Source organism: Urocitellus parryii, chromosome X (genome assembly GCF_045843805.1).
Source record: "Urocitellus parryii isolate mUroPar1 chromosome X, mUroPar1.hap1, whole genome shotgun sequence".
NCBI classification, from domain to species: domain Eukaryota; kingdom Metazoa; phylum Chordata; class Mammalia; order Rodentia; family Sciuridae; genus Urocitellus; species Urocitellus parryii.
In genome coordinates this window covers 117177784-117197049 of record NC_135547.1, presented here as the reverse complement: position 1 = coordinate 117197049, position 19266 = coordinate 117177784, and the positions used below count along the sequence as shown (strand labels likewise).

The 19266-nt window shown below is 40.1% G+C and overlaps 1 protein-coding gene and 1 pseudogene across 1 annotated transcript in view; one reads left to right on the top strand and one right to left on the bottom strand.

Moving 5' to 3' along the window:
• Positions 1 to 19266, bottom strand: part of Map7d2 (MAP7 domain containing 2) — a 104599-nt gene that overhangs the window by 39793 nt on the left and 45540 nt on the right. The window contains exons 4-7 of the mRNA XM_026405452.2: positions 13505 to 13616; positions 12613 to 12711; positions 10099 to 10209; positions 2923 to 3053 (exon numbers count right to left, since the gene is read on the bottom strand). Of these exons, the coding sequence (XP_026261237.1) occupies positions 2923 to 3053; positions 10099 to 10209; positions 12613 to 12711; positions 13505 to 13616 (453 nt within the window). The remainder of the gene's footprint in view (positions 1 to 2922; positions 3054 to 10098; positions 10210 to 12612; positions 12712 to 13504; positions 13617 to 19266) is intronic.
• LOC113194398 (cyclin-dependent kinases regulatory subunit 2 pseudogene) lies at positions 6 to 1066 on the top strand (annotated as a pseudogene).

The following is a 19266-nucleotide window of genomic DNA, read 5'->3' as shown; positions in this document are numbered from 1 at the left end:
CTCAAATGGAAGTAACATATAGTTTTTCTTTAAGAGGGATCTGTACAAAGCTATAATGTAATAGGACAGAATAGGAATCTTTGCAGAGAGGTACCACAAGGTCATCACACTTAGGTCATCCAGTGAAAAGAATAATAGCTTTCAGTCTCAACATGCAGATTTCCCCCTTCTTGTTTTTACCAAGAACTAACAACAGAAGCATATTATGGTCCTGGACATACAGGAACTGGGAAAGAGTATAAAGAGATGATGTTTACTAAGAAAAAAATTATAGGTGAGTAAGAATGTAGTTATAACATTCAAGAAAGTGAGCTACAGACCCCAAGAGCATACATGGTATAATGGAGAATGCAACACATCCATTCTTCTGTAGTTTCCCTTTCATCCCTTTCAGCAGAATGGAGAAAGAAAAGGATATCAGTGCCCAACCAGCAGAAAATGCTTCATAAGGATTAGTCCCCTTCTCTCCCTATTATATTTTTCTGTAACAAGTTCTCACTTGGCCCTGACATCCACAAATGTTAGCCCCCTTCCACAATAATCCATCCTACAGCAAATCTAAAAATTGGAAACATTCACTTCTTTTTTAAGAATCTCAGGGCCGTGCTGGGGATAGAGTTCAGTTGGTAGAATGCCTGCCTTGCATACACAAGGCCCTTGGTTCAATCCCCAGCACCACATCAAAAAAAAAAAAAAAAAAAAAAAAAAGCAGCAGCAGCTGACGGTTTCAGTCAAGTTGTTGCCCTGGCTTAAAATGGAAGGACATGATTCTGCTTCCTATACTCATTGCATTCTCTTTGGTTTCTGCATCATTTCTGCCCTGTTGTTCGCTGGCATGATACCCATAAGTAGATCTACTGCTCTAATAAGTATTTTGATGATCACTACAAGTACCAGCATGTCATGTTACCCACAGAACTTTCCAAAGGTACCCAAAACTCATTTAACGTCTGAAGAGGAGTGGAGGAGACTTGGTGTCCAACAGAGTCTAGGCTGGGCCCATTACATGATTCATGAACCACAGCCACATATTTTTCTTTTTAGATGACCTCTTCTAGAAGAGTAACAAAATGAAGTATATCTAGGGTCATCAATTAAATCTTTCACAAATTTAATGTATATGTGTATATACAGTAGTATTCAGTGACTACTTAAAAATGTACAATCATTCATCCATATCTGTGCATGAGCTACATTCTTCACAGCAACAGAACTCAATTAAATACCACTGCCTTTATGTTATTGCAAGGTATTTAAGATAAAATTTTTCTTTTCTTTGGGTAGAGGGCTACCAGGGATTGAACTCAGGGGCACTCAACCACTGAGCCATATCCCCAGCCGTATATTGTATTTTATTTGGAGACGGGGTCTCACTGAGTTGCTCAGCACTTCCCTGTTGCTAAGGCTGGCTTTTAACTGATGATCCTCCTGCCTCAGCCTCCTGAGCTGCTGGGATTACAGGCGTGCACCACCATGCCTGGCTCACTTTTTCTTGTGATAGAAGTGCCTGTTTGACATTACCTGTTACTTTTGTTAAATAAAGTTTGTATATTGCAATTTTTAAAAAAAGAATCCCAGGGCCACAATAAATTCGAAATGAAAATATGTTATTATAAAATGCCCAACAAAGCTGGGAATATAGCTCACTGGTAGAGTGCCTGCCTAGCATGGATGAAGCCCTGGGTTCCATACTTTGCAGTGCAAAAAAATAAAAATAGTATGTCAAATAGTGAGTATGTGGTGGTTTTAGCATAAGTCCACACATTATTTGATACTCCTTCAAATAACAGAGGAGGTGAAGTTTAATTCCCCTCCCCTTGAGTTTGGGTTGCTCTTCGTGACTTGCTGTTCTGCCATAGACTGTTGGCAGAAGTCTATGGCAGAAGTGACAAGTTGAGCATAAAAGGCACTAACTACAGCTTCCCTCTTTTGCACTTTCTCTCTTAGATCACTTGCTCTGGGAGAAGCCAGATACCATGCCATTTGGACACTTAAGCAGCTTTATGGAGAGGCCCAGGCAGTGAGGAACTGAGTCCTCCTTCCTGTGGCCATGTTATGACCATCTCAGAAGAGATCCAGTCAAGGTCAGGTGCAATGATGCATGCCTATAATCTCAGCAACTCTGGAGACTGAGGTAGGAGGATCACAAAATTGAGGCCAACCTTGGCAATTTAGGAAAACCCTTTCTCAGAATAAAAAAATAAAAAGGGGTGGGGATGGAGCTCAGTGGTAGAGTGGCCCTGGGGTTCAATTCTAAGTATTGGGGAGGGGGGATACAAAGAGGCCCAGCCAAGCTCTTAGAGGATGCAGTCGTGGCTAGCATCTTACTACTCTTAATTCAGAGTACCAGAAGCACTCTCAATTACTGATCCAAAGAACCCATGAGATAAGAAATATTTGTTATTTTAAGTTGCCAAGGTTTGGAGTAATGTGCTATATAGCAAATGATAATCTAAGTAGTATTATATATATAATTTTTAAGTAAGTACACAAAGTTGGGAGTACCTGATCAACATTTACTTTACTGATGGTGTCAGCATGACCTCAAAAATATTTTTAAAATATTTAAAGGCTACTTCCCCAAGGTGAAGGCTGACCTAGAGCCTCAGTTCTAATTATCTATAGAAGTAAGACCAGTCCAGAATCCCATATTCTTAAAGAAGAATTCACTTGCAATACTCCTTCGGATTCCTGTCCTTTGGAGGGCAAGCTATAACATAGATGTCATTAGGAATTTGCAACAAGGCACTAAGATTTAGGAGAGTGCTAAAAGTTAAACAATTTTCAAAGCCCGGATAAAATTTTAAACCAAATCTACTCCTTGAGCAGTCCCTAGAGACCAACAGAAAGTGAAGGAAATAATCACACTGTCAGATAAACCACATTCCAGAAGGATGAAGGAGCGAGTGGGTTTAAACCTACCGGAGAGGCCTCTGCTCCTGCTGGGGCTCCTTTCCCAGCATCTCCTGCACCAGATGTAGCTGTAGCCTTCTTCCTCTCAGTGGTTCGGGTAGGAGAAGACTTGTACGAAGATTTAAGAGGGCCAACAGGAGCTACACGAGGACAGGCATGGAATACTAGAGAGTTACAGTATAACAGCCAGAAAGACAAGGAATACAGATGGAAAAAGCAGGAAGAGAGGAAGTTGGGAGGAATACCATATGTCTATTAAAATGTAACATGGGCAATTCACATTCTTGAAATATGAAACTTTTCCTATTATTCACAGAATGGATCCCACTTTTAAAAGGCTCACAGACTAAAGAGTCAAGTTAATTTTAGGCAAATAACAATCTGTACTTTGTAGATAGACAGACTTCACACTGAATCACCTTGGGCAGGCCACTCAACCTCTCTAAATCTCAGTTTCCTTATGCAGGAAGAATTAACATAGCAGGACTGACTGCTGTCTTTGGAAGGGCCTACTTACAAGGTTGGCCTTGGCCAGCATCTAGGAACTCAGATTTCGGGAAGATCCCTGCCATTAACTAATAAGTACCTAGGTTGTTTATATAAATAATACATTCTGGATGTTTGTAACTTGGGTATGTGCCCAGCAGGGGGTGCCTGCATGACCAGCTCCCAGTAAAAGCCCTGAGCACTGAATCTCTAAAGAATTCCCTCAGTTGGAAAAATTTTAAATGAGTTGTCAAAACTCATTACTGGGGGAATTAAGCATATCCTGTGTGACTCTGCTAGGAGAGGAGCCTTGGAAACTTGTGCCTGGTTTGCTCTGGACTCCTCCCCATGTACCACTTCCCTTTGCTAATTTCACTGTGTATCCTGCCATAATTAGTTATAACCAAGTGTAACTATGCTAAGTCTTCTGAGTTCTCTGGCGAATCATCAAACCATGGGGTGGTCTCAAGGATCACAACTGGTGTCACATTGTGAATCACTACAGTGACCCTGATTCACTAGGACAAAGGGGCAAAGAATGATGAATCTGGTGCCTGGGTAACTATGGAGTCATTCATGTATAGAACAGAAGCCAAGTTGCCTATGGAATTTGAAAGTGACCATTATAATTCCAAGAGAGTTGGCTCAATGGATCCCCTGGCTGTTTCTGGTTGTGCTAACCAAAGTGAGGGGGTAAAGTACAGCCCAGATAATGCCTTTAGTTTTTATTTTCTCCTCCAAGTAGAATTTGGAAACAACTTTCTTGCTTTTATCATCAGTGGGTTGATGGAACTTAAACTCTGGGTATAGTGGAATCAGACCACAGAGCTCCATATTGTAATTTTTTATTAATTTCCAAACAAAGGGATACTCTGGCATTTTAAAACTCAACTAGGGATTGGTACAAATACAGAAAACCACTTCATGGGGTCCTACACTGTGAAAACATCCTGGACACTGCTGGACCATCTGGATTACATACAAGTGCTCATAAAACAGGGCCTGTTCTCTGAGGGACCACCCAAAATCAAGCTGCTCCTCAGTTTTATATTTCTGATACAGAGCCTAAGTGCATTTCTACCTTGTGACCCTGTAAAATCCTGTAAAAGCTACAGGTTAGGAAATACTGGCAATGTGACCCTTTTATTCACTACTGAAAAACTGAACTCCATTTTCTCTAGGGATATGTGACTGCTGTTTTCTTGAGTTTGATTTTCCAAAGAAGCTATAGTTTATAACAATTGACTGAGAACCCAACTCTACTTTCCTCACCTCACCTTTCCTCACATATACCTCAGTAAAGCGATTTGTTAAATGTAGCTGTCTTAGGAAAGGAAGTGATCATTTTTAGACTGCTCACTGGATAAATGAACAGGACAAAAAGAATGGGATTTTGAAATTTTTTGAAAACTTAGGATTTTTGTCCCAACTAATACCTACACACATTGTGTCTTTCTGATTAAGTTTGATAAAAATGTCTTTTTAAAAAAAAAAATGCTTATCTTTTCTTTGACATATCTGAGTGAGAGTAGGGGATGATTAAGAAAATGTAAAGTTTTTTTTTTTTTTTTGGTACTGGGGATTGAACCCAGGGGCACTTAACCACTGAGCTATATCCCCAGCCCCCCCCCCTTTTTGGCATTTTATTTTGACATAGGGTCTTGCTGGGATTACAAGTGTGCACCACCATGTCCAGCTAAGAAAATGTAAAGTTTTGATTCCTGAATGGGACATGAAGAAAAAACTAAACTGAGCACCCTGGGGTGACATAGGGGACAATGTCACAAAGACATTTGTGATCTTTGTTTTCTAGAACTGATCCTGGAAGCTCTTCTTTCTACCAGAAGGAAACTCCCTGTGCTGCCTTGGTAAGTTGCTGCAAGCACGAACTGCTGAGCCTAGATGGCACATGACAGAGGACTGGGCCAGTTCCTACACAGTCCCTGCAGAACACCTCCAGATACAGTCCACATTCACCAGGCAGAAGAACTAGTGTCACTTAGAAACAGGCTGAGATTGCAAGACTCGGGCAACCCCTTTCCAACTAATTGAATGGAATTACTTGTACTAGACCGGGGCAAGAAGAACCATGGTAGGTCACACTGTGGGCTGTCTAGCCTGGCCAACACATACTCAGCTGCAAGTGCCCTAATGTTATCAGCTCTTTGATTCTAGACCACTTATTGTATTTCTTATAAGTGAGCTGTGACTACCCCCACATTCCTCTCTGGAAGGTATTCAGATCAAATTCAACTTACTGGTCAGAGCTGGGCTGGAGCCAGGTAAAAAAGATTCATAAGAAGCCGATGAAGAAAGTGCCTGGCTGCCTAAGGGAGACCCCTCTTGTTAATGGGATTTTCTTTAACTGTTAAGTCCATGACCTTTAAAGGGCACAAGTGAGACCAGTATCATGGGTGGTCTCATTCTGCTGTTAGAACCTACAGGTAATTCTTCTATTAAAGACATCCTGACAATGAATCAAGGGTACGGATTGTACAGAAAAGAGTTAACATAGAAGACCTGAGTGCTGTCCTTGGAAGGGTCTGCTTACAAGACTGGCCCTTGACCAGCATCTGGGAACTTAAGATTTTAGCAGGGTTCCCTCCATTAACTGATGAGTGGCTTGCTGTGCCTAAACTGTTTGTAAAAACAATATGGTGACACTGCTTTCATACCAGAAGCGTGGATTTGGGGTATGTTCTGGTCAAGGGGTGTGTGTGGTCATTCCTCAGTAAAAACTCTTTAAGAACTGAATCTCTAATAAGCTTTCCTGGTTGGCAGCATTTCATACATGTCACAACTCAAGGCTGGGAAAAATGTACCCTGAGTGATTCCACTGGAGAGCACCCTGGAAACTTGCACCTTGTCTTCCCTGGGCTTTATCCCATGTACCTTTCCCCCCTTGTTAACTTTGCTGTGTATCCTTTCATTGTAATAAGTCAGAGGTGAGTGTGCCTAGATGCCGAGTCTTCTCAGCCTTCCAAGCAAATCACTGATCCTGGAGTTAATCTTAGGGACCATGAAACGTTCTTTACTCTCAAAATAGGGATACTTTTATACAGACTAAGTTTTGTTTATTTGAGATAGAATATAAAAATCCCCTTTAAAAAGTGTCCAATTCAATGGGTTTTAGAATATTTACAAGGCTATGCAACCATAACTACAGTTGAATTCCAAAACATTTTCAAGACCACCCAGAAGAAATCCTTTATCCATTAAGTGGTCACTCCCCTTTCTTCCTTCCCCTAGTCCCTGATAACTATCAGTTTACTTTCTGACTCTATGAATTTACCTATTTTGGATATTTCATATAAGTGGAATCATATGATTTATGGCCTTTTGTGATTGCTTTCTTTCACTTACCATAATATTTTCAAGGTTCATCCATCTTGTAGCATCTATCAGTATGCCATTCCTTTTTACAGCTGAGTAATAGTCTACAGATTGTAAACCGTAATTTTGTTTATCTACTCATTGTGGGACATTTGAGCTATTTCCACTTTGTAGCTACTGTGACTAATACTTCTAAGAACATTTGTTGTACAAGTTTTTGTTTGAATATTTTTTTTTCCCTTGGCTGTATACTTAGGAGTGGAATTGCTAAGTCATATGGTAACTATGCTTAATTTTTTGAGGAACTTCCAGGATGTCTTCCACAGCGTTGCATTATTTTATATTTCTACCTGCAATATGTGAGGGGTCAAGTGTCTCCCATACCTTTCCAATACTTGTTCTTTTTCCTTTTTAAAAGGTTTTAGCTATGGGCTGGAGTTGTGGCTTAGTGGTAAAGTGCTTGCCTTGCACATGTGAGGCACTGGGTTCGATTTTCAGCACCACATAAATAAAATAAAGATATTGTGTCCATGTATAACTAAAAAACAACAAAAAAAGGTTTTAGCTATACTAGTGGGTGTGAAGTAGTATCTCACTATGGTTTTGATTTGAATTTCTCTAATGACTAGTGCTCTTGAACATCCTATCAAGTGCTTACTGGCTATCTGTGTTTCTAATTTATAGAAACAGTATCAACTATTCAGAAGCAGCTACAAATGGGTACAGGTTTATATAATTTATGTGTTATTTCACTAAATGGACTATATCTTTAGAATAAAGACCAAATCTCACATGGATATAGCATTGCTTATCTACAAAGAGAATGCCAGCTCTCATTAATCTTGACATGATGATTTGATCTGATTTGGTAGAAAAAGGGCTTTGAGAGTCCAGTCCAGTGTTTGTCAGATTCTAATGTGCAGGTCAGGTGGGCCTTGAGAGTTGGCCTTCCTACAAATCTCCTAAGTGATGCTGCTACTTCTGGTCCATAGACTACCTTTTGAATAGTGAGGCTTTAAGACATTTTTTCTACCTTATTTATACCATTACTTCATTTAATCCTCATGACAAACAAAAATAAGTCCATTTTATTGATGTGCAAACTGAGGCTTAGAGAAGTTAATTAACTTACCCAAAATGGTAAAAGGTAGTGGTAGGGCTGGCTGTGGATCTCCAGAGACTCTTGTCTACAGGCCACTTTGCCAAACCATCTCCCAAGAAAAGTCAACTAACCTTCATAGATCATCAAGTAGATTTTTTCCTTAAAGTACATGCCCTCAGTCAAAATAACTTACTCACCTCTGTGGCCCATAAAACAGACACAGAAGCAGCAAAACACTGGTGGGTAAAAAATGTTATTAATCATTGAAGGTATTTCATAAAGCCAGCAAACGGGAAGCAAAACACAAAAATTCAGGAATAAAAATCCCAGGCTGACCAACATTGCTTTGGACATTTTCCTCTATGTCACCAGCTTGGCCTCTTTTACCTGAGTCATTGGCCTGCTCAGAGAGCATGAGTGCACTTCTGCTTCTGGCTAAAGAAGCCTGTGTGGGTGTCAACAGTCGCATAACAAGAAAGTTTTCCATGGGACTAAGGTGCATGCGATGATGAGCTGAGGGATGGAATCAAATGAAAAATTTAAAAAGCAAATTAAAATAAAACAAAATAGAATGTTTAAATGACAGTGCATGATGTGAATTAAATTTTAAGTGGCAGAACAAACATGGGAAATAAAAATATTCTAACAATGAATGGCTTTGGAGTTCTTCACAGTAAAATCAAACAAATGGTGCATCATTTAGAGTTTGGGAGAGTGCATTAATTCTCTTGGGACATCAAAATTCGTACAACACATTATTATATTACAGTGATCTGCATAACTCAGAGAATTAGCCCACCTCCCAAAATGTTCATATGGACTCTTACTCATCACGTAGATCTAACATCAAAAAAAAAAAAATTACACCTACAAAACACTTGATTTAGGTCCTCTGTTAAGAAATAGTTCATAAGACACTGATTTTTAAAATGAAATGTCATCCTGTAATAGTAAAAAAATAAATCCTTTCATACTTTTTCCATGTAAATAAGGGCAAAAAGTAAACAAGAAGCACAAAAATATTAATGGCCAACTGATTACCAGCTTTACTCGAAGAAAACAGGACTCATAATCCAAAGATCAATGACCAAAATACTTTGATGGTTTTAGAATACATTATATGGCAACGGCTACAAAGAATTACTTTGTGTTCTTTGGATGCCTATTAACTAGTAAATTTAGGGGGGGATTAAAATTTCTCAATTTATAATCCACAAGCTGATAATTCAGTTGTCAATAATATAATAAACTTTTATGTTTATATGTTAATACGAAAATGAATTTAATATGTAAGAATATGAACTAATGAAAACATGGAATACGCTAATGGAACAGCTGTACAGAATTAAGTGTAGGTGTGCTCTAATTCAACTCTTAATTCCTTCCATGCTCCTAGTGCTTACCCATGAATTGCATCAGAAATCAGCAAGATTCTGATACTCACAGGGATTCTGATACACGTGCTATGCCTCTGGGATACAAGGGCCATGGTCAATGCCAGTGAACAACTACGAAGGCATACCGGCCTCTTCCAAGTCACAAACATCCTCCTGTTTACCCCTTGTTAATGACTTGACATGATAAATACTCCACTGGCACCTGATATTCCTTCAATGACGCTTTAAAATATACATTTAACATGTGGAGAGCCCTCCATTCCTTAACCTACATATTTTGAAAGGCTTCCAATGACTCATCTGAACCTCCATTAGAACAGGGACAGTGTCAAATCTATTCAGATTCTGGAACTGGCACATGTCCTATACACATCTCCCTGTTCAAAACTGTGCCTGTAAAGGCCCATCCATCCTTTTTCTCTTTTAGAGGCTTTATATTACTCTGTGCTTCTGTTTTCATCTAAAATATAGACAGGCCTACAATCATGGATGACTGCAGAGCTCCATCTTTTCACATAGCAAGTCTCCCAGCTAACTGACTCATTAATTATGCTCTTTCTGGCTAATCAACCACATCCCATCACTGACAGACAGGTACTTTTAAAACTCCTACATACAATGTGGAGTCTTTCAGACTGGGAGTGTATCAATTCCTATCCCTACTCAACAATCACCTGGCTCTAAGAAGCAATGTCACTTTCCAAAGTTTTATTAGCAAGGTCCTGAGGCTCCCACATTCAAACCAAGAGACTAGGATGATGGTGATATTTGCAGAAAACTCAGAGGGGGCTCTCACAAAGACCAATGTTAAGATGCTCACACCACAAAGAAGCAAACTGGGGAGACCATGTCTACATGTGCACTTGCCTCGGTCTGGGGAATAGGATATTGCCACGGTGGATGAAGACAGGCGTTTACTCATGGGAGGCTCCATCTGCTTTGGCAAATTCATGGTTGATGTAGAAAGTTTGTCACATGCTGCAGAGAAACGCATTAAAGACATTGATATTCATGTCACTATAGACTGAGAAACACATATCCCAAAGTGTCCTTCTTGTCCTCATCCATACATCTACGCCACAGTGGCACAGCACAACTCTGCTTGCTTCTATCATCCTGGGATCTCATTATCCTGATCTGGAAATGCCCAGGCTACATCAGCCAAGAAATTGTATACAATTTCTTCAGTTCTTCTCTTCATTTTCAAATGTTCAACCTCACTTAAATGTTCAACTAAAGCCATGTTAATCCAAAATCATTTTCTTGCATCCAGGGATTTTAAAATATATTCACACCATACGAAAACAAAACCAACCTGGACCAGAGACAAATCACTGCTGGAAATGTTCTATGGTCTGATTGAGACTAGTGCTGAAACTGAAATTTTCCTAAAGGTTACCTGTGGCTCAGGTTAAAAAAAGATGTAATTTGTAACTCAGGCTCTGTATTTAAAACAGAATGCCCTTTAGTAGTTGGTTTTCTTCCTCTTGTTAAAAGATGGAGTCAAAATGGCTCTTTTGGGACTGGAGTTGTGGCTCAGTGGTAGAGAGCTTGCCTAGCATGTGTGATGTACTAGGTTTGATTCTTAACACTGCATATAAATAAATAAAATAAAGTTTAAAAAATGGCTCTTTTGTAGATGCTTTATTAGTTTAAGGTTAGTATTTTAACACATAACCCTAAGTTTGGTGTTCTCATGTTTCAGTCATTTCAGACAGGTTTCAAAATTAAATCATTACAACCAACAAAGAGGTTCTACCAGTGCCCTGCCAACCTATATTGGAGCCTGAGGTGAAAGGAAAAATGAATAAAGGACACAAACTCATCAATAATATTTTCAAAATCTAACTCCTATGTTCACCTTGTTTTCAAATCAGAGAACGGTCATATCTGACAATTTATGCTGACCAAGTGATAAATTAATTAGCTGAAATCAAAGTATAATAAATTGGGGATACATAAAATATTTAAACTTGAAGTGATATTTTGATTTTGTGTGTGTGTTAGGGAAACTAGGAATTGAACCCAGGGGCCCTTTACCACTGAGCTACAGCCCCAGCCCTTTTTTATTTTGTGATTTTTGAGACAGGGTGGCCTCAAACTTGTGACTTTCCTGCCTCAGCCTCATGAGTAGCTGGGATTAAAAATATATACCACCATCCCTGGTGTTGTTTTAAATTTTAAAACTTTTATTCAAATTTTAGGGTTTTAACTACTTTAAGATTCTAGTAAAATAAGTAGGTAGAGTATATATTTTCTCTTTTGCCTCAGGCTTTGATATAGTTCAGCATCACACATTTTGAAATTCTGTTTTGTTCACTCTGGACTTTTCTGTATTAATTTTTATTTTTAAAATATTCCATTTAAAATGTTATTTTCATTGCTGAGATTTTGGGCAGCCCCTTTAAATTGTGTGCCCAAGTCAAGTACCACATTCATGTGGTTATGATCATATTACCCTGGTCATAACCTTGGGTACTAATTCCATTCTACTTGTACCCACTTTGCGGGAAAAGCCAGTGCCCACCCTATAGGTATTATAGCGAGGCCTGTACAGCAAAGTCCATGGTACGAGGATACTTTTTGTTAAAGGAATGCCAGAAACCAAGGATATTAATTCCTACTGTAAACACAACCTTCTGTATTGTTGGTGTTGCTAACCAGAAATGGGTTGAATTTCTAATCTTTATTACATGGGAACAAGGTTTTGCTAGTTCCATTCTTAATCTAAACCATAGAATTTCCCAGGTCTGTATTCAAAATAGAAATCCTTTTGTTTATTTGTTCTTCTGGGCATCGAACCCATGGCCTCCTACATCCCAGGCAAGTGTTCTTCCACTAAGCTACATCCCCAAAACACAGCGTTTTAGACAGAGATATGAAATGAATCACAGAGCCAAGTTGTCTAATTCTTTGGATTCCCAGTGTTACTATTAATAAACTCCCTAGCACTCCCTCTCAAACACTTCTCCTGGTATCCACCACATTAACACCAAGTCCAAGTATTCCATTCAGAACTCTGTGATTTCTGGCTTTTCACAAGAAGTGATCCAAACGCCCTTCTACTTAATGCCTAAAACAGATGATTAATGAAATTGTTAAAGACATAGATGCACAAAAATCAAATAATGACAAGATTTTTAAGGTAGAAGTGAGCTGAGGATGAAATGTCTCCAGAACACTACGATATAAGGCATGCACAGCTCCATGATGGCAGAGGAACAAAGAAAGATAAGCATATCATTCACATCTCTAGAAAAAAAATTATAACAGGTCAGACTAAGAAATCAACTGTGAAAGCACTTCAGACAGACAGTAATGGAGGAGGGTGATCAGAACAATTTTCACAAAGCGCTATGGCACGATGATGCTCGGATATACCGTTGCTGGACTCGGCAGCGGTGGCAGTGGTCCCTGCGTCCGGAGGAAGAGTGCTGGCTGCTAAACCTAGAGGAGGGGGTGGGGTATTTTCTGATTCACCTACACAGCAAAAAATCAGAGCAAAGAGAGGTAAAAGAAAAAAGTCCCAATTTGTTGTTTTATTTTACTTTCTAATTAGGAAATTAGAAAAGTTAACAAATGTGTTGCTGATTTCTCAAAAAAGAAAAAAGTATATCACTGCCAAAAAGTTAAAAGCACAATACAACTAATAAACTATATTATAAACACCTTTAAGAAATAGCTAGTAAATAACTCTGCATAACATAATGCTGAGATCACTGAAACATAGTATGACACTGAAAAGAGGGGAAAAGTCATCCTGAGACTAGTAATAACCCATACATTAAAGTAAACATTTAAAAATTTAAAGATGGGTATGAACTGGATAATGAAATAAGTCCCCTTGAAACAAAATAAAACGAGCAACAAAAATTCATAATGTGAAAAGAAAAAGTCCAGTCCTTTTTAGAGAGTAACTCTGACTTTCCCAGTCATGTCTGAAATAGTGACTGAGTCTCCTGCCATTTCCCTTCCCTGAAATCAGATTACCCCTGGACCTGCCTGCTGAGGCCAGCTAGCCAGGCTTTGCATCCATTTTCTTTTGCTCTCCCTGAAAGCCCAGTTATTGCATCAATTGCTGTTTGCTAGCAAGAAGAATACACATCTCCCTCTCATGAGAAATGCATACACAGAAGCTTGGCAGTTTTAAACATCACACCCAAAAAGGGTGCCTGTAAAGCTGTGCACAGCATCCCCAAGATCCTGTGGACACCCAGCCCTGCCCATGATCTCCCACTGGAGCCCTGCAATGCAGGGACAGCCCTGCACTCACCATCACGTCCTCCAGGTCCTGTGGCCAGTGATGTTCCCCACGAACACTTCTTCTTCAGCTCCAGCTGCTGTGTACGCTCCAGGGACCGGCGCATCATTGCCTCCAGTCGCTCCTGCCCAGTTCACACAAAGCATTGGGTGTCAACAAAGAACAAGCTCAAACACCCAGCCCCACTGCACTGCCGCCTCAGTGCTCTGGGGTGAGTCACCAAACCAGGCTTTCTGTGCTCAGCATCCTAAACCCAGGCACACATATTCTCTCTGCCACATCACACTCTCGGTGGGTGGAGAGTAAACAATGCGGCTAGGCTATCACCAGATCTCCAACTGAACACTGTGTCCTGTCCCCTCCTCACCCCTCCCTGGGGAAAAGCTGCTGTTATGCCAGCCCTTGATTTGTTTAAGAATAATGCCCAACAAGCATTAACTCCTTGAGGCCTGTCTCAAACCCAAGCTTGCACCATCCAGTAAGAGAACTGGAATTTTGCTCCAGAACCAACTGCAGTCTTTATAATTGTAAGCACAAAACATTCTAATTTGAGAAAATTTAGATTAAAATATAATCTGAGTTTCTGTAGCCTTATACATAGTTTTAAAAAGAAAAATCTATTTTTTTCTATATTATAACACTTTTCTGCACAGTTCAAAATTTAATGAGACAGGAAGGAGTATAGAATCTTCTGGCCACAAAGTAAAACATCTATACATCTCCAGAGTTAGGTAGGTTTGGGCATGAGGGAAAGAAGAACTAAGCAATTTTTAACCAGAAAAGAAAATCTACCAGTAGGCTTCTCTATTAACAGAGGATTTATCAAAAGCATCCTCCTGTATTAACCAGACTGTTACTTTCCATAGAGTTGTCCTTGGCACTGCAGCAAAAGTATTCTTACTCTGCACCTCAATGACTCTGCAAATACCAGCTACTTTCCCTGCCACCACTGGAGAAGGTCCAAAGCAATTCTGGTCTTATATACTGACACCCATTAGCCCTCATAAAACTTAATTCCATGGAGTTCCTGGAACTGGACTACTCCTATCTGACTCCAAAACACAAAGATATGATTTTTTTACTAAAACAAGCAAGTAAAATTAAATTAGGACAGCAAAAACTGTGTAACTGACTTAAGCATTAGGAAAAGCCTCCTTTATTTCACTTACTGCAAACACATAAATGTCACTTAGGATGTGCCTGGATTTACCCCTTTTGTCTACACCAGAGGCATGAGACGAGCAGTTGGGTTCTTTACATCTCAGCTTCCTCTGTGTAATTTTTTCTCTGAATAGCATTTTGCTAAAAAACGTTAGCAATTAGTCTTTTCATGGACCTGTGAGCAGAGAGGGGAATTGTTTCCTCTTATATCACTCAGATTTATATTGACTATTAATTGTGTTCTAGTTTGGGACTGGACACTGTACAATCACAAGTGTACATTTCCTGGTTGCTCCATTCTCATGAACCTGGGCCGTTTAATGCTGATGGCCAGCACTGGTGATCTGCCAGGTAAAAGTTGATGCTTAGAGGAAACAGAACTTCTCCACCATGATGCCTAAAATACGGGTACTTGAGCGTGAGGCTGAATGTTATTTCATTGTATGAATTTAACAAAGTATTTAGTCAATGACCTAATTTAAGTGTTGAAACCTTTCACCCTGAAGAATGAAATTAGTTTTTGGTAGATTTCCTATATATCAGAAGGAACTCATTAGACTGTCCTTTATCTACTAGGGGCTCAATGAGAATAAAAGATATTGAATTTCATAGAGCCAGTTTTACCACTGGAGCAGCTATCTAGGGGGCAGAATTATACAATAATGTTCAACTAAAGCCAAACTTATCCCTGGACTGTTCAGTTACTTTTAGAAAAACTACCCATGCCATCTACCCCAAATCCACTGAGTGACTCCAAATTCCAACAATGGAAATTAGGTCATTTGGACCTTGAATAGGCTTATAAAAATGTAATCATCCCTGAGAAAACGAGACAATCACCTTGTATCACCAATTTTTAGAGAGAAGAGGAAAAACAGGTAGTAAACAAGTTCTAACAGACTTATAGAACCAAAAGAAGTCAGAATGGGATGATTCAAACATATATATAAAAAAACTGGTCCACTGCACTGGTTAGAAGTTAGTCCTGTGTATGGAGGTATTGCCTAGTATTTGCGTATACCCTTCTGATTCCCTTCATCTGATTGAGCAGAAAGAATCCTAGATTTGGAATCAGAAGGTAAAGATTCAGAGTCTACCTTTGCCTACCATTTTTTAGCCTTGTGACCTTGAGTCAATCATTTCACATCCTTGGGCTTCAATTTTCTCACCTACAGAATGAGAATGACATTACCTACTTTATCAGATTACTCTCAAGTCTACAAAGTTAACGTCTAGTCTAGTTCTTGATGTGTAAGTACTTCACCAATGCTGACTGAATCTGAATTTGAAGAGGAGGAGGACTATTAACAGAACATTTTAGAACAAGTGATTCTTAAATGTAAATGTGGCTGTATTGTAATCCCCTGGAGGGCATATTAAAACAGATTGTTGGGGTATCTCCCCAGGGTTTCTGGGTAAGTCTGGGGTGGAGCCTGCTAAGAATCTGTATTTCTAACTAGTTATCAGGTGTTAATGGTATTGGGACCACACTGTGAGAAGAAAGGCCAAGCATGAAAAAGCAAGGGTAAATTCAGTCACATCAGGAAACCAGTATTAATAAATACTAGGAACTGTATACTGCATACTACAATTCCTGCCAAGTTTTGGTTCTCCTGGGCATCATCTGATGATCATCAGAGGATGGGGAAAGGACAAGGCAAATTTTTGTCAACAGAATATCTTCTATTGAGTGGGGCTTATTAGAAGAAATGAACAATAAGAGGCAAAAGCCCCCTTGAGCTCTAAGCTCTAGATCTTCCTCAAAGAACTTGGAGAATCACATCCAAGGTGACCCACTGAGCTGTCCGAGCAACAGTCCTCTACCAGGACATGGCCCAAACACTACTACCCAGACAGCAATCTCTGTCAGGAGTTGGGGCTGTCAGGGTTATGCCTTTGCCCCTGCTTTTACCATATGTGTTTAGGTGATGACATTGCAGGGATAAGGCTCCAAGGTGCACAGCTAAGTGAAGTTTTTTAGGTGTGTTCAGAAATTTCTAGTTTTGGGGTAGGGGTACTGGGGATTGAATTCAGGGGTACTAAACCACTGAGCCATATTCCCAGCCCTGTTTTTAAATTTATTTATTTAGAGACAGGGTCTCATTAAGTTGCTTAGTGCCTCACTTGTGTCTCAGCATCCCGAGCCACTGGTATTACAGGTGTGCACCACCACCCCGGCCCAGAAATTTCTTAGCAAGGTAGGTTTTGTTATCTATAAAGCAATGAGAGTATGAACAGTTTAATTTGTCAAACTAACTTAAAGAGATGAAGCTACTCTTGGAAAAAAGGCCTTTCCTAGTTATCTGTTTAGCAGGAGAAATGTAGAATGGCCTTCTCCAAATCACATATTTCAGGGCCACTACTCAGGAAATTATATTCCTGACTGGGTGAGAACACTGCATATCAGTCCTAACTCAGTTGAAAGTAAAGTGCCTGTTCTAGCAGCTTAATTTTGGAACTGTGCAGCATGTGAACATTGTAGGAACCCATTTTAAAGAAAAGATAGGGGGCTGGGGTCGTGGCTCAGTGGTAGAGCACTCTTCTTGAATGTGTGAGGCTCCGGGTTCAATCCTCAGCATCACATAAAAGTAAATAAAATAAAGGTATTGTGTCCATCTACAACTAAAATGAAGAAAAGAAAAGAAAAGATGGTCTCCAGCAAGAAAATTGAGTTCAAAGTCAGGATCTCAAGCAGATATCAGACTTTCCCTCCCTAGGACAGGCCTGGCTAGCCTCCAATACTGCCAATTCTTGAGACTTCTGGGAGTCAGGCTGATCATTCTGCATTGCAGATGAGGGACTGCCACTGCCAGAATAATTCTGTATTTGCTTCTGTGCTTTCTTGCACCCCCAATGTAGTGGTGGGGGTCCTGAGACACCATCCACTTCTGCCTTGGCACAGACATGAAGAGTTACCAAGAACATCATGACAACCACAGGGATGGAAGCCAGGTCAGGGTTGGGTAGGAGTGAGTAGCTAACAGGCCTCTTTTTATCTCCTAAACATCAGACCCAGAGAGGTAGGACTTGTTGGGTAATATGTGCATTTCCCAATAGACTACAGAAGCAAAATGGCCTGCACAGGATGAACTATCTTCCCACTGAGCCTTTTCCTTGGTTGACAAGAGACAGAGCATGACAAAAAGAACTTAAGTCTGGCACCAAGAAAAGGACTCAACAATCTCCACAGCCAGGTACTTAGCATACAACAACTCTTACAGAGCTCTTCAAGAACCATGGGGGTGACCACAAAGGGCTTCCTTTGGATAGGGGCTTCTGCAGTGCAGTCTCATCCCCCTTCTCTGAAGATCAAGCACAAACAATGCCAAATAAGCCTCTGTATTGGTAATTACCAACACCAATGTGGTTAACTGGCCAGCCTGTATGTGAAAAGTCTCTAAGCTACACCTGGGTCTCCTGGGACCCTAAGGGTAGGAGCAGGTGGCAGAGAAAGGCTTCTGCTTCCTTGGGTTGCTACGCAACCTTTTTAAGCCCAGCTCTCTGCCCAGCCCTACCATGCTCAGGGAGAACAGAAAAGCAAGCTCAGCTTGTTGTTAAGCTGACAAGAGTCAGGAACCATTCCCCACCCGCCATAACCACCACATTACGGGTGCAAGAAAGCACAGAAGCAAATGGAAAATCATCCAGAAGTGAAACCTCTGAAGATTCAGATGCATGTGGACCAACCATCTGGCATAACATTCCCTCATAGGCAAGGAGGAGGTGTGTGAGTACTTAATGCAACTAATAGCACTAATGTTCTTTTTTAAAAAGTATTTTTTAAATTGTAGTTGGACACGATATCTTTATTTTATTTATTCATTTATTTTTTATGTGGTGTTAAGGATAGAACCCCGCGCCTTGCATGTGCTAGGTGAGCACTCTACCGCTGAACCATAGCCCCAGCCCCAGCACTAATGTTCTATAAAGGAAAATTAAACATAGAAATTGCCTCAAAAGTGAACCCCTGTGACACTATAGGATGTTTCAGAACACAGGAAGCATGTAACTTGACACTTTACAGTGCTCCTTCCTGGAAGCAGCAGTGACAAGCTTTCCCTTGAATCAGCAATCCTAGAGGATGTCAAAAATCAAAATGAAGAGGCTGGGGGGAAAGGGACAAGCTCTAAGTCATCAAGGAATGGAGGATGGGCAGAAAATGGGTGAGTCCAGTGACTCATGAGAAGTACAAAGTTTGAGAAAGAAGAAATTGGTCCTAAATTACTGAAACACTGTCGCTCTGTGGCTTTTTTTTTAATAGTATATATACTCTGTGCCATAATCTCTTCTAGGTAGCTCTCTTTCACCTTGCTTCAGCCAAGATCAAATGAATTAAGTGGAGAGAATCTCACTTTTCTAAGGGATTATTCTGTGCCAGGTGTTTTGCTGGACACTTTCATAAAAGTCAACTCCTTTAATTCCTGTAACCATTTTTGTTTGGAGCTGAGGATACAGAATTAGAAGGGATATGTGACTTGCCCCTGGCCACCAGATGCTTAGTGGTAGAGCTGAGCAGATGAATAATGAGCAGTCAATAATGGTGAACCATGGCTAAGAGCATTGCTTAGATCTTTATTTGCTAAGAAGAACAAAGGAACTGGGTGCTTTGTAGG